Here is a 22,710-nt window from a genome sequence, read left to right as displayed (position 1 = left end):
AGCTCTATGACATGTGGGAATATTCCTGGTATCAATTTTTTGCGCTCTCTGCAATCAACTCTTCGTCATTGTTCTCCTGCATAGCTGGTTCCAACTCCGTCTCGGCTGGTGGGACGGCAATGCCATACTTTTCGTAGGGAAAGTTTTGCAAGTCGAGGTAGTAATCTGCCCAACCATCGCCGATTTCTCCGAGCTGGTGAACATCGACGGCCTCGCCAGCCGCGCCCATGCGCCCGGCCAGAATCTCCTCGTCCCTGCCGGCATACTCTTGCTTCAGCATGGGGTGCGGACACCAGACGACGCGCATACCGGCCCGACGACCGGCCTCTACACCAGGCACACTGTCCTCAAACACCAGACACTCCTCGGGCGTAATGGGCTTTTCTCCCTCGGGTAGGCTGTCGTTGATGGTCTTGAGGGCGAGCAGGTAGATATCTGGGAGCGGCTTGCCACGGCCAGGCTGGACGCGAGGGTCGTCTCCCAGGACGCGGCGCGACGTCTCAAAGACGGAGAAGAGCTCAGTCAGGTGCGCCGTCTTGACCTTGAAGTTGCCGCTGTTGCTGCTTGTTGCCAGGGCAATGTGTACGCGCTGGGGCTTGGCGGAGCCAGCGGTGACCGTCTTGTCGCTCTCCTGGAGGTCCCACCAGCGCGTGCGGCCGAGATCGGACAAGAGCTTCTCAACGCCGGGCAGGGGGCGCGCGGCCGGGAAGTGCTGCTGCTGCAGGGCGCTGTACTGGCTCATGTAGTCGTCGTGGGAGATGGGGAGCTGCGCCCACTTGTGGAAGATCTCGTTGGCCTGGGGGCCCGGCCGACCCTGGAGCTGCGCCTTGATGGACCACGGCAGGTTGGGGCGGCCGTACTTTTCGAGGAGCACGTTGATGCACAGCGTGTAAATGTCCTCGGTGTCGAGAAGCAGGCCGTCCATGTCGAAGAGACAGGCCCGGACGGGAGGGAAGCTGCGCTCATGGGTATGCGTTAGTTGGCATTACTTGAGCGGTTGATCTTGTGGGAATTGCATACTCGGTTCGAGGAGCCATGGTGTTGAGGCCTTGTGCGTGTTCTCCTAGAGTGAAAGTCTGTGTCTATCAAGTCAAGTCCCCAAAAGAGTACAATCTGTAAGAATACTGGAAGTATTAGGCAGATTATAAGGGTCCGTCAACCCCTCCATCGGTCACTACCGCCAGGCACAGGCGGTGCGGGGGTGGGGTTCGCTTGACTCCTCGCCGATTTTCCAGTGGAGTTCGGGCGCTGTTACTCCCTTTACCTGAATGACGTTTTGCAGACGGGCCAGTCTCCGATATAGTTGGACACAAAACCAGGGCGCCTTGACGATCAACCACCCGCAGCCTGGACTCCTGCAGCAATGTCATCCAACGGCGCACAAGAAGACAAGACAAAGGTGGCCCCGGCTGCCGACGCTGATGAGGATTTGGGGCCTCCGGCAAAGTTCTCGCCTGAGGAAGAAGCGGCATGTAAACAAATGAGAATAAAAGCCCACTGCTGCAATTGAGGTGCAAGGGAGCTAACATAGCCCTTCATACAGGAACTCTTGAGTGAATCCAACGACAAGAAAACCGAGGCAAACAAGCTCTTCACATCCGCCAACTACGATAATGCCATTTCCAAATATGAAGAGGCCGCATCAGTCTGTCCGCACTACCTCGACTACGAGCTCGCCGTTCTGCAGTCCAACATTGCCGCGTGCCATCTGAAGCTGGAACAATGGAAGGAGGCCGTCAGCAGCTCGTCAAAGGCCCTCGACGGCCTTGAGAAAATCGAGAAGGCAGATGCCGCGGCCGCGGCCGATCCACAGGTAAAGGACGAGGACGAGGACGTTGAGGAGGAAATCGTTAGCACTGGTGCGCAGAAGAGCGCCCCTGCCCAGGGCCAAGAGAGCGATGCCGAGGTGGCGGCGCGCAAGCGCAAGGAAGATATCTTGAGGATACGTGCCAAGGCCCTGATGCGCCGGGCGCGGGCAAAGAGTGAGCTGGGTGGCTGGGCGAATCTGTCGGGAGCCGAAGAAGACTACAAGGCCTTGTCTGCCATGGATAACCTCAGTCCGGCTGACAGGAAGATTGTGGCCTCGCAACTGAGATCGCTGCCGCCACGGAGTAAGGCGGCGCAGGAGAAAGAAATGGCCGAGATGTGGGGGAAGCTGAAAGACGTGAGTTTCCCTGGTCCGAAAAAAAGAAGAGGAGACAAAAGTGATCGCAGAAATGCTAACGGAAATGTAGCTGGGAAATGGCATCCTCAAGCCATTTGGTCTAAGTACGGACAACTTTAATATGGTCAAGGACGAAAAGACTGGAGGTTACAGCATGAACTTCAACCAGAAATAAGGACATCATTTTGGACCCTCTACAAAGATAAGCGAACATATCTTTCACGATGAGGTTATCAAATTTCATTTTCATCTGACGCAAATATGTATTTGATTTTTTATGACTTGTTCCGCTCATTACAACATCCAACAACCCATGGCTATTACCGATGCCCATAACAGCCAGGTAGCGGAGGCTATTGATTGTGCACTGCTGCCATTGTCACCTTGGCTGCTACCAGTTGCGTTGCCAGTATTGCTGCCGCTATCAGTGTCATTGTCATTACCATTACCATTACCACTACCAGTATCAGTGCTATTGTCGCCACCCGTGTCGGTCTCGTTGCTACCGCCATTTCCGACGGTGCCATTATACTCATTACCCTGCTCGCCAACAACAAATCCATTCGACTCGCCCCCAACGTACAGAGCGCCGAGAGAGCTCAGCCCGCCGTCATTATCATATAGCGACAGGCCAGTTCCGGTCCAGCTGTTTGCGCCGTCGGGCCGAAAGATCCCAAACCACGCATATCGTTCCACGAATCCCAGCGAATCGAGATACGGCAGAGTCTGGCTCATTACGGCGTAATTGGCGTCCATGGGCGCGCCAGGCACGCCGAGCTCGGTCACCCAGACCTTGAGGTCACCCTGGAGGCCGACGTTGGAGCCATTGTACCACCCCGCCAGCTGGCCAATCCACGAGGCCATGCCCTGGAAATCTCCGTACCAGTGCACGACCACAAAATCGGTTGGGCAGCCATTCTCGGGGTCAATGGCCCAGCATGCGGCATTGAAGTCTTGGAGCCATTGGAACCCTCGCGCCGATCCCGTTGTTGCCGGATGCGAAATCTTGAATCGACTACGCAATGGTGCGATCTTGGCAATATAGTCGCGTGCGGCGTCTTGGGGACTGAGGTCCGAACCGCCCGTCTCAAAGGTGCCGTCGGGCTCGTTAAAGGTGAAGAGATATTGGGACGAAGCGGGCACGCGTTCTAGCGCGTCGAGGTCCGCGTCCAGCTTGGTGTTGTTATGGATGGTTGGAACAAATTCGATGGTGTCGGCCTTGTCGCCCCAAAAGATATTCTCCGGCGCCGTTGTCGGCAGCCAGGTATAGTACCAGTCCAACGGCGACTTGGCAGAGAGCAAGAGATTGTAGTCGGCCGAGTGTCCGTCTTTTATATAGGCGATGCCGCGTTTCGACGTTCCGCTCGATTGTGCTATAACCACAGCTTGTGCCAGCAAGAAGGTACAAGCAATCGACAGCTTTGCGCTCGGTCTCATGATGGAAGATTTTTTTGGAAGTGAAACAGGGGAAACGTAGACCTTGCTAATATATACAGCAATTGAAAGAGGGTCACTGAAGCTTCTAGTAGTCTTGATCCGTAGAGATCACTTGAGCGCAAGGCGCAACGACATACTCAATAATTACAATGAAAGTGAAAGATTGGCATTGAGAAGAAAAGGGGAATTGGACATTCACGAGCGCTTCGCGAAAAGAACACAGGCATGAAAAGAGCCAAGAGCCCCGATGCGAAAAGCGCGCAATTACATCTGCCATTGGCTCATGATGCCCTGTTCAGTCTTAAAGGTGCGACAATGGCATTGGCTATAACCCCTGATGAGAAGTCTCAGCGTGCAGTTGGGGGAGATTGGCACCATTTGGTACCTACATATGGATTCTGTACCATGCTTGTCATGCTTGCTTACTTGACTACGCCCGCTGGTTGCGGCCATTGGTCCCATGCGCTTACATGACCATATAGCCCATCGAGAATATGACTACTATGAAAGAAACTACAGGTGTAAAATAACAGTATAAGAAATAAACCTTTCCCATGGGATAAAGTATTTGACACGAGGCATAAAAAAGAATGGAGCCAGTCTTGTTCCATGCTTGCACGTGTAGGTATATCCCTGCGTCAATCAGGTCCGATCATAATACCTTAAAAATTAGCTGGGATTGGCACTAATTCCGGGGCTGTCTCAGATGTGGGTGACCACTGTAGTATGCTAAAGCTTGCCCTACAATTCAATTCAGCTGTGAGCTCTCCAACTGCAATCTTTTCACTGCTACATTACCCCTCTATGGTGGAGTGACGTCACGAGCACACTGCTGCGCTACCTCGCCTTTTCCGACCAATCCAAAAACTCTCCGGTGTCTCCAGAGCCCTGGATCCAGTTCTGAATTGAGGGGTCTGGATCGTGCAAAGAGAGGGAAAGGCGTGCCCAGTTTCCAAGTTGGAAATAGAATGGGAAAAAAGTAGCATTGCATTATACTCCATATGCTTGGCGATTGATGCCCATGTGGTCTATCTTGATGACACCATTTTGCACCAAGCCCTTTCCCTCCAACGGGTATGCATCCATCCATCTGGTTTACCCCGCGATCGCGTCCTTACACATCGAACCGATACATGACGGCCTGGCCAGATTTGGTGTAAACTTAAGCATTGACTACTTCATGGACATGGACGGTTTTAGATACATGTGTAGATAGATCAGATAAACATTGAATTCTCACTCACGCACCAAAAGCCAGACATGCTTTGATCGCGGAATATACTATAGTATGATCTTCATCAAGCGGAGTGAGTGGTTTGAAGCACAGACAGAGGTTATCCACAACAGGCAACATCAGCTCTTTTCCAATATCGGAGGTTCGAGGCAGCGGAACTCGCCATTCTTGTCAGATCGGCCGGCCCATGGTTTATTAAATGGGTACCTGCGACTCCTCTCCTTGGAAGAAAGAGGGAAAAAAAGGCAGCGTCTCGTTTCAAGCCGTTGTCAGCTCTCCTGTTCAATCCACCCCGGGTGACGGCACTGCATTTTTTTTTCTTCTAATTGATCCCTGTCCACAAGAAAGGAAAGTACGGGCTCAGAACCTGCTGCAACCAAGCTGGAAGCAAGACTCGAGCTACCCCCAGCCTATGACGGAGACTCTGGACTTGCAGCAACCAACCAACCTCAGGGCCGATGTATGTTTATTAAAAACTGTCAACGCCTTCGCCCATAATTATTTTAGCATTTGCTAGAATACCTACTTTAGCTTTCCTCTTTCTCTCCCTTCTACTTCTCTCTCGCTCTCATCCCGTCTCTCTTGCCCTTCTTTTTCTCCGGTTTCCTGCTTTGCCGGTCGCCGCAACCCTCCGCATCGGCTTCGCTCCGTGACTGAATTGCTTGGTTCTTTGCGCCTCTCCGCTGCTGCTGCGGCTAACACGGCACTGTGCCAAGCCTTTTTCGTACCAAATGTCTCATTCACCGGAGAGGGCTGGTGAGGATGGCGGCTCACACCACGGCTTCTCTGCCAAAATCCACGATCTCAAGGATAAGCTGAAGAACAGTCATCTCCATGATGCCAAAGTTGCCTTGATCCACAAGAAGTGAGTCGCCATGTCAATGAGCGGACCCCTTGGACATTGGGAAGGGACAAGCTGCTAATCGATAACATTGAAAAGACACCAAATCGGAAAGTTTGGCAATCTGGTAATATCTTGACAATAATTCCGCACTGGTGTACGTGTACATTTTTGACCTGACTTTTATGCGATTAGTTCAACCCTCAACACCGTCACGATGAGGAACATGAAAAGGCCTGTGATGAGAAGCGTACCAAAATTGGCGAGGAGCACCGCTTCAAGTCTTACTTTCCTGAACGCGATGGCAACATGATCAAGTGGTATGTCGACGGACGGGACTACTTTTGGGTAAGTTGCAAGAAGCGCGACGATGTGCATCATCCTTGGCTGACACCAACAAGGCTGTTTCCGTCGCTCTGGAACAGGCTCAGGAAACCATCTACATTGCGGATTGGTGGCTATCCCCGGAATTGTTCTTGAGACGCCCACCATATTACAACCAGGAATGGAGACTGGATGAAGTACTGAAACGCCGCGCCGAGGCTGGTGTCAAGATTTACGTGGCTGTTTACCGTGAAGTCGAAGCAGCCATTTCCTGCAACTCTGAACACACAAAGCATGCATTGCAGTCTCTATGTCCAAAAGGATCTCCGGGCTACGGAAACATCAAGATCATGCGTCACCCCGACCACAATGTGCTCGAGAATGCTGCCGACATGACCTTTTATTGGGCCCATCATGAGAAGTTCCTGGTCATTGACTACAAGATGGCCTTTATCGGTGGTCTTGATCTTTGTTTTGGCCGCTGGGATGCCCATCAACACCCCCTGAGTATGGATTCATACTCGCATTTCTGCTGCATCGCCAATGCTAACGGACCGTGTAGGTGATGTACACCCTGAAGGTGTTGCCAACGAAGTGTGGCCGGGCCAGGACTTCAATAACAATCGAGTCATGGACTTCAAAAACGTTCAGGACTGGAAGCAGAATGAGCTGAGCAAGGCCGATTATGGGCGTATGCCCTGGCACGACGTGGCAATGGGTGTCATTGGCCCATGCGTCTACGATATCGCCGAGCATTTCGTATTGCGCTGGAATTTCATAAAACGTGACAAGTACAAGCGAGATGATAGATTCGACTGGCTCGAGCTGCGTGGACGAACTGGCGAGGATGAAGATCTGGTGGGAGTGCAACGCCCCAAGCATCCTGTTGGCGACTATGTTCTTCACCCGCTCACGCCAATGGAGACAAAGAACCTCGATAATCGAGGCACCATTCACGCGCAAGTCGTCCGTTCCAGCGCTGATTGGTCCAGTGGAATTCTGAGAGACCACTCGATTCAGAATGCATATTCTGAAATTATCCGCAATGCCGAACACTACGTCTACATTGAGAACCAGTTCTTCATTACCGCTACCGGAGACCAGCAATCACCAATTCACAACACCATTGGCCGTTCAATCGTTGATGCTTGTGTACGAGCCGGCAAGGAGGGTCGCAAGTTCCGCGTCATTATTATGATTCCCTCCATTCCTGGTTTTGCTGGTGACCTCCGCGATGCTGCCGCCACAGGCACAAGAGCGATCATGGACTACCAGTACAAATCCATCTGCCGTGGCGAGCATTCCATCTTTGAACAGATTCGCAAGGAAGGCGTCGATCCCACAAACCACATATTCTTCTTCAATCTGCGAACCTATGATCGCCTCAACAAGACACCCGCCATCAAGAAGAGAGAGGAAGAGACTGGCATCAGCTATCAGGACGTGCAACGCGCGCAAGCTGAAGAGATCATGGGAAGTGGTATTCACGGATCCAAGGATGTCGAAGGAGGCGTCGACTCGCACATGGGCAAGAGTTCAGATCACGGCAAAGGCGCTGATCGGCAGCTCAATGATGAACAGTCTGAGCAGGCCATTGACGCCAAGAGGAAATTCGAAGCAGAAATGGACGGCCTGGAGAAAACAACCACATCCTTCAGTGTGGCGCATCATGCCATGGCAGACACTGGACCGCTTTCGGAGGAGAGCTGGGAAGGCGATGCCAAGGAGGAAGTGGAGAACTGGATCCAGGAGGAGCTCTACATTCACGCAAAGCTTCTCATTGTCGACGATCGCATTGTCGTCTGTGGCTCCAGCAATTTGAACGATAGGAGCCAGGAAGGTCACCATGACAGCGAGTTGTCTATTGTGATGGAAGATACGGATCGCATCCAAAGTGTCATGGATGGAAAGCCCTTTGAGGCGGGTAGGCATGCCGCTACATTGAGACGATATCTTTGGCGCGAGCACCTTGGTCTTTTGCCTCCTCAGGACTTTGATGCCAAGGACGACGTCAATGCGCAGCCACCAGGCGACGACTCTCCCAACGACCCTTGGGATAAAGAAGACAGTTATAAATTTGTTGAAGATCCTCTATCAGAGGATATGTGGAAGATGTGGACCGAAAGCGCCACGACGAACACGGAAATCTTTCGACACCTCTTCCATGCTGATCCAGATGATCACGGTTTGTTTCACCCACCATGTGTCTTGGTCTACAATCACTGACGAGTACTAGTCAAAACGTTTGACGATTATAACACCTTCTTACCTCCGAAGGGCGTTAAAGCTGGTCATATCTTTGACAGATTCTTGCCTCCAGAAGATATCCGTAGCAAGCTTGACAAGATCCAGGGACATCTGGTATGGTTCCCACTCGATTTCCTGAAGGACGCAAACATGGCAGAGACTGGGTTGCAAGTCAACCAGTTTACTGAAAGTGTCTATACCTAAGTCTTGGTGTGAACCTGGAGAGAATCCTGCTTTGTTTTGTTCCTGCTTTTGCGTTGATCGAGGTGGTTTGATTGCTAGGCAGCAGGTGTTTTCTGGAAATTTTGTCATGGACTACATGATTCTAATACAGGATATGATGAATGGCTATGATTCTCCAAAGATTCGCTTTTACGTTTTCGGGAATGCGTGACCAGCTTTTGAACAAATTTCCCAAAACACCTCAAAACAACAGTTCATGGCAGATCGTTTTCGTAATCGCACAAATCAAGGGCAGGACACAGTGTTCGTATAATAGTAAACCCAACGAAGTTTTGGGTTATTGGCAGACATCTCAAACGGTCATCGGAACCTTTTCAGCTTATGAGATGGCCCGCCCAGCCATCTGATTATCCAAACCCCCGTGTCAGATCCCAATTAGGTCGCGGTAGGGGTAAACACTATTCCAGTTCTGATCTGCCAACGACGCTCGTCCCAACCTCCCAGCTTCGTATCCCCAGAAATATATAGCAGTCAGGTGCAGGGTTTCCTCGGTTACATCCGACATAAGGTGGTGGATGAGCACAAGCCATGACCGTTTGATGTTTGTGACTCTGTTTCTAGTGCGTGGTGTCTCAGATTTTACATGAACGAGCTCATCCCTTGCGTCACTTCAAGGCACGCATCGGATTTGCGAATTCCGTGTTGGAGATGGAAAGCCATGTATAGATGGAAAGATTTTTTATTAAATCATTTCGGTCCAAAAGTTCCATTTCATCACCTTCATACTTGTATTTTATATTGAGCTATAAAACACCATTCATTGGGCTCAACACCTATGAGCCAGTTCCTACAGCGATACAACAAACTGACTGCCTTTTCATACGACAGATGAGATTATAAATATCTCGCATCTCCAGAACAGTGCCAAACTTTGATCGACGTCATAATTCTCATTTTTCTGCAAGTCTAACAGCCTCGACGATTGACAGAATTTCCCACATTAGCAGCGAGCTGGCGGTAGCTCCTAAAGGGCTTGCTGCTGCTCATCCTCTACGAATATCATCAACTCCATCACTTGCTTGCAAGTCTCCACAAACGCCGCCATGCTCAATCTCCTCATACTACTCGTGCTTCTCGGCGTGGCATCAGCATCACCGCGGCTTGTGCGTCGAGTCGTTGTGGCTCGAAACCACCCGCCGACACAATCCTCGACGGGCTTCCGCCTCATTGCCAACGTCACCGACCCGTCACAAGACTTTGACCCGCCCGTGCATGGCTGGGTCCTAGACGCCATCCACATAGGCGCAGGCCTCAACGACGCGGTCCTGTTTGCCGACGGGGACGACGTTGGGCGGGTATACTACGTCAACGGAACGGCCGACGAGATTGCCGGCGGGCAGGCCGACACCCTGACCGACGGGGGCACCCCGCTGTTTCCTTATGGCGTGTACGTGGCGGACCGCAACACCACCGACGCCGACGGCCTGCACGACGTCAGCGTCAATGCCGGCTCGGGCCAAGTCGGCGTGCAGCTCGAGGTTTCTTCGTCGTCGTCCACGTCGTCGTCCTTGCTGTACCCGGTGCTCCGGGGCCCTGGTGCCGCGGCGGGGACCTATGTCGCGTGTAATCAGTACGTCTCGTACTATGGCGAGAATTACACGACGATACGCTGGGTCTATGACGAGGTGGATAGCAGTGCCACGGCTGTTGTCACCAATAGTAGTAGCAACAGTAGCAACAACAGCAGCAGCGTGAGTAGTAGTAATGCTACCCTGGCTGCTGCTCCTGCTGTTGCTGGGGTGCGTACCATTCCCAATGGCTGTGTTGCTCTCACTCTGCTCCCCGAGTGCAACGTTCTGGATGAGCTTCCCAACGGGAGTCTCGCGAGCCACGAGTTTGCAGCCAACTCGACATGTTATGCCAATGTCTCGGCAATTGACTGGACGCTGTACGGGCCGTGAGAGCCTTAAGTGTTTGGCTACTGGGATGTATTGACTCGCGCTTGTGCAACCAAGAAGAGTGAATTCTCCCTTTGCTACTGCTTTTCTGACGTCCCTCCTATGCGTTGATAGACTGTCTGCTAGATTGCCTGCTGGATTGGTACGAAACTTATTCCTCCTGTATTATATACGACTTGCAAAAGGGATTACCATGTGCTATTACATACTGTATTATAGGATTCTCCTTTACACATTTTCTGTCTATATAGACTATAGGTAATAATAATGATAATTATGGGTACGATTGTTGCTTGTGGCCATGTCTGTGGGCAAGTTGTTTCTATTGATGCAGTCGTGAACAGGAAGATACAGAAACACCCAACGAAACAACAACAAATAGGCAAACACCATATTGCTTGCACTCTAGCATGTGATCCCTCCTCTCGGCAAGCACTGGCGTTGGCACCAAGATCGACAAGCAAGCCATACGTGAGGCGTCGGGGATTATTTGCGAACTTAACTCTTCCCTTACGGAATGTAGATCCGGCAATTCTCTGATTGGATGCCCATTACAAGTGCCAAAACGATCTCAATATATTGGACGGTTTTTAGCTTCCATAGTAGTACCACGTGTGATTGCTAACAGGACAGATCCTTAATGGGCTGAAATGTAAAGTAACTTGGGTGGAGGGAGGTAGAGAAAATACAAAGGATGGGGGAACATCGCTCCGGCGTATTAGATCACCACCACGGTCAGCAAAACAAGAATAGCGGCTTTTTCGTGTATTGCCAGGCATTGAAGAGGAAGGACAGTCGACGGTCTTCGCTTCCAGCGCCATAGCAACTCAATCCAAAAACCGTTGAGAAATTGCAAATTCTAGCCATGGTGCTTTTCCGAGACTACTAGGGACTAACGCATAGAAGAAGAAAAGAAAGAGAAAGAGGCAAAACCCATACATATGCCACAGTCTTGTTTATTATTATTTGCAGTCTTTGGGCTAAACGCCCGGCGCTAATATGGCGAACGGTTCCTCTTGTCATGAGACCGGCTCCCCAAGCCTCGCAAGTTAGTGACGACTCTGACGAGTAACCCAAATTTGGCATCCATTTTTATCTTCCTTCTAGCGCTGGCGGTAGGACAATATCCTCCTCCCCTTGGGCTGTTTGTTTTTCTTTCGGCTGGCTTCTAGAACTTCCCCCCTTGTTGGGTTACCGAATGCCTAAAAAGAAAAAGACGGCTTCATTCAATTAGCATCGGAGTCTAAAGTACGAGAACGGCCGGGCGATGGAAGAAAGCGTGCCCTCCTTTCGCTTAATTCAGGGTCTTGCAGCAAATGGTTTGTTTCAATTCACGAAAACGAACAAGATGTGCAAAGTATACGCTCGGTTCCTGGTGCTAATTTGGCGTCTCGAGTCAGCTACAATAATGGGGGGGAGGGGGAGGGTTTGGAAGGATTGCTCCAAGAAATAGTAACATTGAAGGGAGCTACCATGAATTGTAAACACAGGGGATCTATCGTACTTGGTCACATATGATTACATGCTCTATACAGCAACACGCCATTAAGGAATTTTCGCAATGAACATCATCATTAGTTGGAGCAATGTAATTATAAGCCTTGTGGCAAGCTTGCAAACGTGATTCGCTTGAGCAATAGCCTTATTCGGGACGCATATAGCTGCAAGTGGATACAGCTAATAGAGGTCACGGACCGATCCACGTCCCCTACTGGTTGGGTGATGGGTACGAATTAAATGATGATTGATTACACGGAGGTCTCGATGAATGAGAAAGAGAGAGAGTCTTGTGGGGTGGCTGATTTCTACAGGGCAAATTCATGTCCAAGAGAATAAAGTCATGGGGAGCCTCGAGTCTCATAGGTATGTATGATGGTCGCGATCTTGATGGAGGACTCGGTGTAGGTGGGGTGAAACTCTAACAGTCCCTGTCGTCAAAAGCCTGCATAGGACCATGTAGTTGTGCAATCACGTCTCTCAAGCAATGATGATTATCGTAGACCGGATGGAAAAAGCAATAAGATAGCCATCAATTTCCGATTGTCGCTTTTCCGAAGCCGCTACTCCCCTACTGTACCGGTTTTCTGGGGGAGGATTCGCTTAGTGGCACATAATCTTCCACCGTCGAGCGGTTCGACACCTCGCCGTCACGGTTAGCGGTAGCCTTGTTGGAGAGATCGGAAGATTACAAGGACATTCTCTTCAAACACTAGATGCCATGACTAGAAGCAATCACAAAAGGCCGGTAAAAGAATCACCCCCAGAATGGAGGGGTATGTCGAGATGTGACATTCAAGTCCTTGGTGCGTAAGCGAAGCCATTGTGAGCAACGCGCCACCAGTCGGATGACGCCTGGGTCTGAATATACTTTAACTAGATCGCGACGCGGCAACCTTAGCTCATCCTGACGGGCCCGTAGGGAGTACAGGGGGCCAAAGAAACCAGCAGGGCTCTGATTTTAGGAGAGAGCATTCAGTGCACATGGAAACGCGCGACAACCCCTCACTGCTGTCCCTGTCCTTTCTCGTCTCCGGATCGACATGGTTCATCGGGAATATGTAGGTGTAATCATTCGTCATAGGAGGAGACAGCCCTGTTGGTGCATTGTCGAGTGCCTCATGGCATGAATACAAGGCATTTCCCATTGTATACCGGAATGTCCTTGGCGACGAGGACGGAGTGTATCCGGGTCAAACCACGGGAACTATAGCTTATTACCCTCTCCCTATACTAATGCACATGAGGTAGAGCTGGCTTGCATGCAGTAGCATCCTTCAAAAAGGCTTCTCAAGCCAAGCAAGCCGTAGAAGCTTGTAAGAATATAGGAGCCCGGACAACCTTGGGCGGTTCATCGGGTCCAATGGTCGACAAGCTATGACATGACATGACGAGATGGTCCTTTGTGTTGGTGCTAAACTGCCCAGCTTTGTACGAACTAGCCAGCACCGACCAGACGGATCAAGCAAGTCAGCCACCTATCTCTTCTGCCTACCTGCGTCGACCCTACAGTAGTAGTGTACAGTAGATTTCAAACATTTTGAAGTAATGTCGCTACCTTGGATCATCGTCTGATATGCTCCAACATCTGGGGTCGGATCTGTCCTGCCGCTCGCGGACGTGACTCTCTCCGGTCTCTTCATACATACAGTCCAAGCGGTAATGGTATCCTGTGCCTAGATCATCAAGTTCTTGAGGTCGACTTTGTAAACGAGCAAGCAGTCTGTTTTCTTGCTTATGAATTATAAAAGATAAAATTGGCGACCGCCGGTGACTAATATGTAGACTTGCTTTGCTTTTGTTTTCCTGCTTGCTTTGCTTCCTTGCTTCCTTGCCTTCTCCTTCACGATCCCTGCCGAGGGGGGAAAGACCGGATTGTAGTCTTGCAGACGAGAATCCCTGCATTTGCAGTCCAGCCCCGGCAAACGGGGTGGGGTTGAGTCCCAAGGCCAAAGGATCTGTCTAAAGCCTCTAGTGCAAGCAAGGCACTGCCTCGCCTACAAGTACACTGCACTCTGCCCTCTGGGTGCCTGTCCCTTAGGTGGGTAGGCTAATAGGTACCTAAGGTAGGTAAAGTAGGTACTCTACCCACTATTCCAGGTATTATGACAGCGTATCCGTATCCTCTTTCTTTTCGCCCTGTTCCAGTACTGAATGTTCCATTGATTCTCCACAGCGTCTACCGCGCGCTTCACCCTCCACCAGAAGCTTTTTTGGCTTGCCTGCTTCCTTACCGTTCAGGAGCTAGACATGGGAATTTTTACATTCGTGAATATACACTCCAACTTCACACGGCTAACAGTCTACCCAAAAAAATTGAAAAAAGATGATTCGAAAAGTGTGACCTTGACGTGCTATTATAATTTAATATTCCTTTTTTTCCGCTTCAAAATCGGTTCATTTGCTGATGTTCTGTGGTATTGAAAAACGACCATTTTGGTAACGAGTGTAAAAATTCCAATGTCAAGGGGGTGCCGTTCTTTGCCCTGCCTGCCCAACTTTACCTAAAGTTTACCTGATCGCCCAGTTGCGTCGACTGGAGAAGAACTGGGTCACATCTCTGCCGTCAACACCAACTGTCGGGTCCGGGGACCCTTTCAGCGAGTGCCGGGTTCTGCTCAACATTGTGGCTGTCTGAGTGGGTGGTGGTTTTTTCTTTCAAATTCCTCTTCGAACCTGCCGGCACTTGCTGTAGTATTCGCGGGTTGTCTTTGTTTGGTAGGCGAACCCAGAAACAGACAGACAGACCGACAGGGAATCTGGCGTTGCCTCGGACTCCACAAATGATCTGCCATTGCTAGTGGGTAGGGGCCAAGTTCATCCTCTTTCCACCCTCAACCCCCCCGAATCTCTTCGCATCCGAAGGGCTCAAAGCTCACGATTGCGCTCAGCCCCCCAGGCCCTTTGCCAGGGTTTGAACACACGGGACGCCGGGCCTTGCGTGTCTCGGAGCACCGCTCATCACCATCATCACCAACATCTCCTCATGATTTGAGCCCTTGCTTTGATTTGCCATGTTTTACACGGGCAAGTCAACCGCCTGTCACACCTGCCGCCAAAGGCGGCTCAAGTGTGACGAGGTCCGCCCACACTGCCTCAAGTGCCGGCGCGCCGGTCGGGAGTGCCTGGGGTATCGCGATGAGTCGGCCTTCATCATCCGGGACATGACCACTGCCACCATTCAAAAGTTTGAGCACAAGAGCAGCAACAAATCTTCCATCTCGGGGCCCTCAGGAGCAGGTGGCGCGGGATCGGAAGATTCTGAATCGGCGAGCTCCGGGACGTCCCATGGTAGCGGCGGCAATGACCACCACAACAACAACACTTTTACACAATACCACCCAGCGCCCATATCGCCTGTTTCGGTAAAGGCTTCTTCGCCATCTCCTCCCAGAGATAGCTATGGCGCCGAGAGAGATCGGAGGAAAATCCGGAAGCAAAAGTCATTTGCCGATAATCCGCGATGGAAGCAAAAACAGGCCATGGTGGTGAAGCCAGTCATGATTGGATTGCCACTAGAGGATCGTGCCTTTTGCTATTTTGCCAACCGCTATGCGTTTGCTCCAGCGCAGTATCTGGATCCGGGGTATTTGCCCGTATTAAAAGTCGTGAGCCAGAAGAAGAACATGGGACCGTGTCTCACGACCTCTTTGTCTGCCGTCTCATTGGCTGCCTTTTCGACAAAACTAAACGCCAGGAAAGCCATCCTCAAAGCTCGATCCGCATACGCGACTGCCCTGCAATTGACCAATGAAGCGATCCAGAATCCTGGTTCGTGCCGGGATGATGAACTGCTTGCCTCTGTCGTTTTGCTTGCGCTCTTTGAGGTAATGCTTACAGCCATGAACAATCTTCTGACGTATACAATCATGCTCACTGCAAGACAGGTCTTTTGCTCAGACACCATATCCGGGTGGAGTAGCCACATTTTCGGTGCTGCGGCAATGCTAGGGGCTCGTGGAAAAGTGTCTTTCCGTGACAAGCTGGTCAGAGCCTTGTTCCGCGTAATCAGCAATGAATCGGTACGTGAGATTACGGCTCTTCTTAGAGCTCCTACTAATCAGTGCAGATCAAACTCAAGATGCTCGGCGTCCAAACGCCGCATACCGGCACTGAAATCTGGCTCAGGTGGCTTAGTGACCCCAGGTATATGACTTACATAACGCCAGATGGCGAACCAAGCAATCCGGACTCGGATGACATTGTGGACTTATCAAAAAATACCGAAGGCTTGAGCCTTGAGGATGTTGCTTCTCTCAAAGGCTCGGATGCGGTTGGCCAGGTCGAATCCGGGCCTGCCGGTACGTTACCAGTGCCACAGACGACCCCAAATGCACCAGTGGGATACACTGGGCCACAGAGCGAGGACGAGACATATCATATTACTCAGGCTCTAAACGAGGCCAAGGGCATGATAATAGCCTATTCCATGAACTCGCCACCTGTGCCCAATCTCGACGAACAAGAAGGGCCAGCTTCCAGCGTAGGCGAAAATGGCCAGGCACTCAGCAAGTCAAAACCCGTCAATGAAATCGACAGGACCTATCGAAACCTTGCACAAATCAGCCTGTACGTGGCGGCCTGTACTGCCCGGCTGGTGACGTACAATGTCATGGCCAGACTTGCAGCATCGCTCTCGCATGCTGCTGCCGACGAATATGCCGAGGCAGTGACCATGGGGAGGAAGGAGATTTCAGAGATCCTGAGAATGACGCCACACTTTTTCCGTTTGATCGAGGAGACATCTGTATCGGGTGACGATCAAGCCGTGATACCACCTCGAGGCTCCGAGTCGCCCTCATCCTCAGACAATTCTGATTCATCCAGCGGTAGTGGTGACGGATATGGCATGACAAAAAAGGCACGAAAACGACTTCCGACCCTCGCCCGAAGTTACATTGGCTTGATGATTCTGTGGCCGATAGCCACAGCCGCCGCCACGGATCTTATCGAGCCCGAGCAATTCCAATATATCATGGGAATGATGAAGTATATAATAGATGTGTGTGGGATACGCATGGGCACGGGCATTCGTCAATTCTGTTTAGAAAAACGAGAATTGGCCGGTGCACCGTTTGCCGGGTGAACAGCCAAAGCTCTATCCATTGAATTTGGCGGATATAAGATACGATACCGACATGAAGCCAACAACACGGAAAGAAATTCGAGCATAATAATGAGCGTCGCGTCAAAATCAGCATATGGGGGAAATAATGAATAGGCTTGAAAGACTAGTCAAGATGTCAGTCTACTAGTTGAGGTCTGGGACAGCATAATCGTTTGGGAAATCATGGCATGGGAGTTGGCGATTTCGAATTCTTGCATTTCAAACATGTACTACATCATTCACAATGGCGGATACCCCCTAAATTCTTGTCAATAAACAAGTAAAATACTCAAAAATCTACTGACAATCAACGAAATTCTCATGAATCCTCCAAAAATGTATTTCTTTTCTCTGCTGTACATGTATCGTAACCCGTAAATTCGTTCAACGTCATCTCATCATTATCCACTGTCTTCACCATTGCCATGAGATGTGACCATCAGCGTAGAAACAAGTGCTTGACTTCTCAACTTTTCCATGATAGCACCCTCCATCGCCAGCCCGTAAAGAGGTTGAGATCTTTCTCATCAAGCACCTCATCTCCAATCTCGATCCTCTGGATAAGTCGCTTGAGCCGCTTGGACACGGTCCTCGCCACCCGCAGCGACACCTCGGCCTGGAAGACGTAGAGCACCGAGAGGACGAGCAGGCCCATGGAGGCGAGCGCTCCATTGTTACGCACCAAGGTCCAGGTGCGCGAGATGAGACCCTTGCTCTTGCGAAAGGCGTACTCGGTGTCATTGGATGATTCTTGGTCATCTGAGGGCCGACGAAAGAGCCGCCGGACTGCTGGGATGAGAGTTGCGCTTTCAAGTTTGAGAAAGGGTTAGCATGTATGACAATATCAGGGCCCAAAATGGAAGAAATCCGAAGATCTATCTACTTATATGTGTATATATATACATCTTCAGGGACTAAAACGAGTGCAAGACAGGGAAGAGGTAAGATCAAAATACTCACAAGAATCCCCCCAAAACCCATCGTCCCCAACGATGGGACTCGCTAGCCTTGACCAAGGCCGAAACGCCACTGCGCAGCGTGCGCAAGTCGGCGAGGGCGACGCCCCTCTGGATGCGCAGGCGGTCCTCGGCCACGGGATCGTCGTAGCGCCGCCGCCGCTGCAGCGAGACGTAGTCGCGCAGCGAGCTCTCGGCCGCGGTCCGGATGTACTTGAGTCCCTCGGCCGTGTGCGCCATGGATACGGGCTGAGTCGGTGGCAGTGATGGTTGTTGCTGCTGCGGCGGCTGTGGAAAGGGCAAGGCCGTGGTTGGGAAACCACCACCACCCGAGGGCCGCATGGGCCGAAAGTCGGACGGCGACGGCGGGCCCGGAAAGGACGGCGTTGGACCGATCATGCCTGGGGGCTGTGGTTCCTGCTGGAGGTATGAAGAAGGCCCCGTCGGTCCGCGGTCCGTCATTGTAATGGGCTTGCTGGCGCTCACGGTCGACATTTTTTTTTTTTTTATAGTTGTTTTCTGCTCTGCGTGGGGTTTGTGACGGCAAGGCCTTTTGGAGCCGAAGAATAATGGCTTGCGCCGACTTCCTTTTTAATTGGATCTCAGTGATATCTCACTGAAATCCATACAATTCAGCTTGGAAATATCGCGATAATTGTGAGATATATGATCTGCTATGCCAGTGTAGCTCAATTCAGAATTCAGTGCCTGAGACGCTGTAGAAGCATGCACTTGAGAGACAATGACATATGCCAGTAGCTAGCTGGCTAACCAATTACGACTATTCCGCATTTTGCCTCTCTCTTGGTTTCTGGGGGTAGAAGCTTATGGGGTGGCTGGGGAGAGTGGGGGAGCCTGCAGAAACCTTGTACGTACTCTATGCAGATAACATTGCCTTTCTGGACATCAATCGCCAAGGTTTTTCCAAGGAGCCACTGGCACGTTTTCCCAAAGTCTAGGCCTGGTCTAGACGGTGGGGATGAGTATTAAGGCGTGAGAATCACAAGATGAAGATATCTACTCTGTAGTTTTACAGATTAGATCGTATATTGAAATATATTGTACTGAATCACAATAAAAGATCTCCCCAAGCTTTCAACCCTGTCTCAACTTCCAACTGTTGACGAATTCGTTCAAAAATATCGTGCCTTTGCGAATCCGCAAACAATATTTTACTGAATCGGTATAAATATGTGATATTCTACCTATAGCTCGTATCCTACAACCACTATTTTGAAATTGAGAAATCATGCAGATGTAGGATCACCATCTGTGCACCAACAGCCATTTAGGCATAAATCTCTCTTCACCTGATGTGACAAGTCAGTGGAGATGAAGACCCCTGGTCTGGTCTCCATAAATAGGCAGCAAGAGCCAAAGCTGTATAACTATCTCAATCTTCAAAAGAGCAATGACGACTGTCCCAGGTCTGGACATTTCTTTCATCATTTCTCAACTACATCTATCAAAGTTGGCAGACAAGACTCATACCACCGAGTACTCACCTTGATTAGCATTCTTTTCTTTCAAGCCATCAACAAGATGCCGAGACTGACCGAGCATGTCGCGCGTGAGCTTTACTATGTGATCGATCAGCCACCAGCCTTCATGTCCAAGGAGCTTAGAGAACTACATGAGCGCATACTAGCAGTAGGAGACCCAGCAGCTGTTACGCGGGCCGAGAGAAACCAGATATCCCACCGCCTTCCCCCCGAGGAGGAAGACCGCCTCTGTCGTGAAAAAGTCGGGCTTTCTCTGCCAGAACTCAAGGACAAGGTCATGACCAGCGGCGCCGACACGCTCACCGAGGACGAGTGCGCCATGATTCTTTTCAGACGCGCGCCCTACTTTGAGATGGATCTCTTGCCCGACGAGAAGCGGCTGGTGCAACAAGTCCTCGAGCTCCTGGCCAATGACTATGACCAAGAAGTGTGGCGCCGTACGTATTTTCGCGACAGGGCCTTTGACCAGGTCCGAAAGGAGCGCAAAGCAAAGATCAAGCAGGAGAAGAAGGCTGCAATGGAGGCAAAGATCCAATCCATGCGCCCACTCTGGGTGCTCGACATGTTTGCCGCCAAGCTGCCTCGCTGGGGCTTTGTCGTCTTTCGGACTGCTTACGGCGTGGGAATGGATGATAAATGGAAACTATTCACGGCGATTCATTCCATTACTGCAATGAAACAGTTTCATTGCTGGTACAGAGCACAAGAACTGAAACGCAATCTTGAGCCTCTCTTTGTCTCCGAGTCGCAACTTGACGGGGCGGATATAGACACGTTGCGACGACGATTCAAGACAATGAGGGAGCAGAATGAGATCCCCGAAGGCCTAGCAACGGACTGTTTCTTGGTAGTGGATAAGGAAGTCTTGAATCACCCGGTTATAACTTCAAAGACCCAATATCAGCCCAAGACACCCGGAGCAGCAGATGCATGGGACACGACACTACCGCTGACTGCCGTCGACCCTGATTATGATGAGTCTGCGTCTGTCTCGGACGACGGAGAGTCGTCAGGCTTCAAAGGCACAATCACGATTCCGCTGCCCAAAGTCTTTGACTGGCTGTATTATTGCTTTCACGCCAAAAGTGAAGATTGGGAAACGCGTTACAAGAATACCATTGGAGGGCCTGCAGAGGCCATGGTCAGTATTATAGAATCCCCATTTCCAACTGATCAATACTAATCAATGCCTTGGCACAGCATCAATCTGCACCATACCCAGCATATCGTCCTGGAACTGAGCCACAGACAGCTCTGCAACAACCTTCACAAGATTAAGTCGACATGCATCTCCATCAATTTATCTTTACACTATGATCGAACAAGACCAGACCATCCTTGAGTAAGATGTGAAAGATGACCTTTTCAAGATTTATATTACCCTCTTGCATGAAAATAGATTTTATTCTACGCATTTTCAAACATAGCCTTTAGCGTTCAATATCCAAAAACGAAAGAAAGAAATATGGAGGACCAGGAGGGGGGAAAAAATATGTAAAGTTGATCCGCCTGGCCGCTCTCGTGGTTTTCATGCTTTGCAAAGTGGTTGATTAGCGAATTTCACTATGAAGGCGTCTTGGAGGCCCAATCGAGAATCACACATGGGGCATACCTGCCGAATCAGCAGAATACAACGATTTATTGCTTGTTATTTATTGATTACTTTCTCTCAAGGCTGCCTACTTACTGAGCGTGGATTTAGCACGCTCCTGAAATGGTAGGTTTCCATCCACTTCTGAACTTCCGCCTGAGATTCTTTCCTTTGGGAATTCAGTTGACCAGACCAGGCCCAGACCTCTTTATTCTTCTCTGAATCAGTGTAGTCTTCCATAAAAGACCCGCGGACGCAGAAAGCTACGTTCAGGGTCTACTCATCCCCCTACCAGCCATATACCTTCTTGTTGATAGGGGGTTGTGAGCTGCCATGGCCGTGTGAGTGTCCTACGCTCTCTCTCTCACCGGAAGACTTTGAGTTGTGGTATCGGTGGTTCGAAGCGTCCTGGGTTGTTGATCTGCTTTGTCTAGGCTCCGATAGTCCATACTCCCTTACCAGCTGGCTATTTGGCATGGCGCTGAGAAACCCCAATCCTGGATGATCCTTGCGACTTTCCGAGCTCAAGCCTGTAGAGTGTCTGCGAGGCTCCCTATGAGATTCTCTGTGATGAGGTTCTCTGTGGTGAGGTTCTCTGTGGTGAGGTTCTCTGTGGTGAGGTTCTCTGTGGTGAGGTTCTCTGCGGTGAGATTCTCTGTGACGAGATTCTCTATGTGCGTCTCTGTGAGAATCTCTTTGCTTGGTTTTAGGTCTTGGGCCATAGGTTTCTTCCATTGTCTGTGTGTCTTGAATGAACATCTGTAGTTGACCGAGGAAGTTTGGCACTTCGGGCTTTTGTTCCTTGGGTCTGTCGCGCCGATGCGACTTGTCTGACTTCTCTGGCTTCGGCATCGTGATGAATTGTGTATGTGCACTGTAGACTAAATAGAATTGTTTGCGTAAACTGTAACTATAATGGTGCTGGAAGACTTCCTTCGATAGCCTACCAACAGTCTTTTATAGAGAAAGAAAATAAGACTCGCGAGCGCAAATCACTTTCTTGAAATTATCACTCAATCACGAACGGACTGAGGTTTCTGTGACATGATGGTGAATGCTCTTCACGATTGTGAATAAATCACATGTTTATTCACTTCATTATCTGGCTTAGACATAATAACCTGGACTACCTGTGTTTGGGCTATTCGATTGCTCGTCTACCCTAGACGTGACTAGGAATGGAAGGGGCCAAATAGCACCGTGGAGAAAGAGATTCACAGTTCATGGGCGATTGATATAGAGACAGACTGATTTAGAATAGGTGAGTGATCCATAGACTTGATCTCCGTGGATTGAGTGGCATACTGCCCAATAGCCTCGATCGCACCCGTTTCCCAAACCACAATATGATCACTTACTGTGCAGATGAAGGCTCGCGGGGCCGTAAACAGCTTCCAACGACTGGGGTACTGGCCATGTTTCCACTCGCGACTAGATGAACCGAAGCATCCAGTGCATTCATCTTTTGCTGGGTGAGTATGCGTGCGGCTGCAGTATGGTCAGCTTCTCTGTATTAATAGCTGCAATTGCCGCCAATATGTCACGATGTGCTCCATCACTGTAGTCATTACGGAAGTCGTAGAGGACCAAACACATATTGGCGCACAAAAACAAGAAGAAAAAGGAAAAGAGAGAAGGTTTGGATGGTGGGGCTGGATAAGAAAGAATA

General features: G+C 50.4%; 9 protein-coding genes across 9 annotated transcripts; 5 read left to right on the top strand and 4 right to left on the bottom strand.

The window, feature by feature from the left end:
- Positions 1–31: 31 nt before the first annotated feature.
- Positions 32–1,037, bottom strand: PFICI_14577 (uncharacterized protein; the record flags this gene model as incomplete). The annotated part of the gene is made up of 2 exons (XM_007843158.1): positions 32–956; positions 1,021–1,037. 2 exons carry the CDS (start codon positions 1,035–1,037, stop codon positions 32–34), a joined length of 942 nt encoding a protein of 313 aa, XP_007841349.1.
- A 326-nt stretch (positions 1,038–1,363) lies between these two features.
- Positions 1,364–2,339, top strand: PFICI_14576 (uncharacterized protein; the record flags this gene model as incomplete). The annotated part of the gene is made up of 3 exons (XM_007843157.1): positions 1,364–1,399; positions 1,544–2,164; positions 2,235–2,339. 3 exons carry the CDS (start codon positions 1,364–1,366, stop codon positions 2,337–2,339), a joined length of 762 nt encoding a protein of 253 aa, XP_007841348.1.
- A 119-nt stretch (positions 2,340–2,458) lies between these two features.
- Positions 2,459–3,601, bottom strand: PFICI_14575 (uncharacterized protein; the record flags this gene model as incomplete). The annotated part of the gene is made up of 1 exon (XM_007843156.1): positions 2,459–3,601. One exon carries the CDS (start codon positions 3,599–3,601, stop codon positions 2,459–2,461), a length of 1,143 nt encoding a protein of 380 aa, XP_007841347.1.
- A 1,965-nt stretch (positions 3,602–5,566) lies between these two features.
- Positions 5,567–8,451, top strand: PFICI_14574 (uncharacterized protein; the record flags this gene model as incomplete). Its single annotated transcript, XM_007843155.1, has 6 exons — positions 5,567–5,700; positions 5,776–5,803; positions 5,872–6,024; positions 6,078–6,507; positions 6,563–8,185; positions 8,237–8,451. The coding sequence occupies 6 exons, from the start codon at positions 5,567–5,569 to the stop codon at positions 8,449–8,451; spliced, it is 2,583 nt and encodes an 860-aa protein (XP_007841346.1).
- A 1,082-nt stretch (positions 8,452–9,533) lies between these two features.
- PFICI_14573 (uncharacterized protein) lies at positions 9,534–10,391 on the top strand (the record flags this gene model as incomplete). The annotated part of the gene is made up of 1 exon (XM_007843154.1): positions 9,534–10,391. The coding sequence occupies one exon, from the start codon at positions 9,534–9,536 to the stop codon at positions 10,389–10,391; it is 858 nt and encodes a 285-aa protein (XP_007841345.1).
- Positions 10,392–14,899: 4,508 nt separating this feature from the next.
- On the top strand, positions 14,900–16,971 carry PFICI_14572 (uncharacterized protein; the record flags this gene model as incomplete). Its single annotated transcript, XM_007843153.1, has 2 exons — positions 14,900–15,907; positions 15,955–16,971. 2 exons carry the CDS (start codon positions 14,900–14,902, stop codon positions 16,969–16,971), a joined length of 2,025 nt encoding a protein of 674 aa, XP_007841344.1.
- Positions 16,972–17,458: 487 nt separating this feature from the next.
- Positions 17,459–18,443, bottom strand: PFICI_14571 (uncharacterized protein; the record flags this gene model as incomplete). The annotated part of the gene is made up of 2 exons (XM_007843152.1): positions 17,459–17,798; positions 17,953–18,443. 2 exons carry the CDS (start codon positions 18,441–18,443, stop codon positions 17,459–17,461), a joined length of 831 nt encoding a protein of 276 aa, XP_007841343.1.
- A 1,047-nt stretch (positions 18,444–19,490) lies between these two features.
- On the top strand, positions 19,491–20,633 carry PFICI_14570 (uncharacterized protein; the record flags this gene model as incomplete). Its single annotated transcript, XM_007843151.1, has 1 exon — positions 19,491–20,633. One exon carries the CDS (start codon positions 19,491–19,493, stop codon positions 20,631–20,633), a length of 1,143 nt encoding a protein of 380 aa, XP_007841342.1.
- Positions 20,634–21,329: 696 nt separating this feature from the next.
- On the bottom strand, positions 21,330–21,893 carry PFICI_14569 (uncharacterized protein; the record flags this gene model as incomplete). The annotated part of the gene is made up of 1 exon (XM_007843150.1): positions 21,330–21,893. The coding sequence occupies one exon, from the start codon at positions 21,891–21,893 to the stop codon at positions 21,330–21,332; it is 564 nt and encodes a 187-aa protein (XP_007841341.1).
- Between the last annotated feature and the right edge of the window lie 817 nt (positions 21,894–22,710).

This window comes from Pestalotiopsis fici, assembly GCF_000516985.1.
Source record: "Pestalotiopsis fici W106-1 unplaced genomic scaffold PFICI_Scf_13, whole genome shotgun sequence".
Lineage (NCBI taxonomy): Eukaryota > Fungi > Ascomycota > Sordariomycetes > Amphisphaeriales > Sporocadaceae > Pestalotiopsis > Pestalotiopsis fici.
This window is presented reverse-complemented; position numbering and strand designations above follow the sequence as displayed.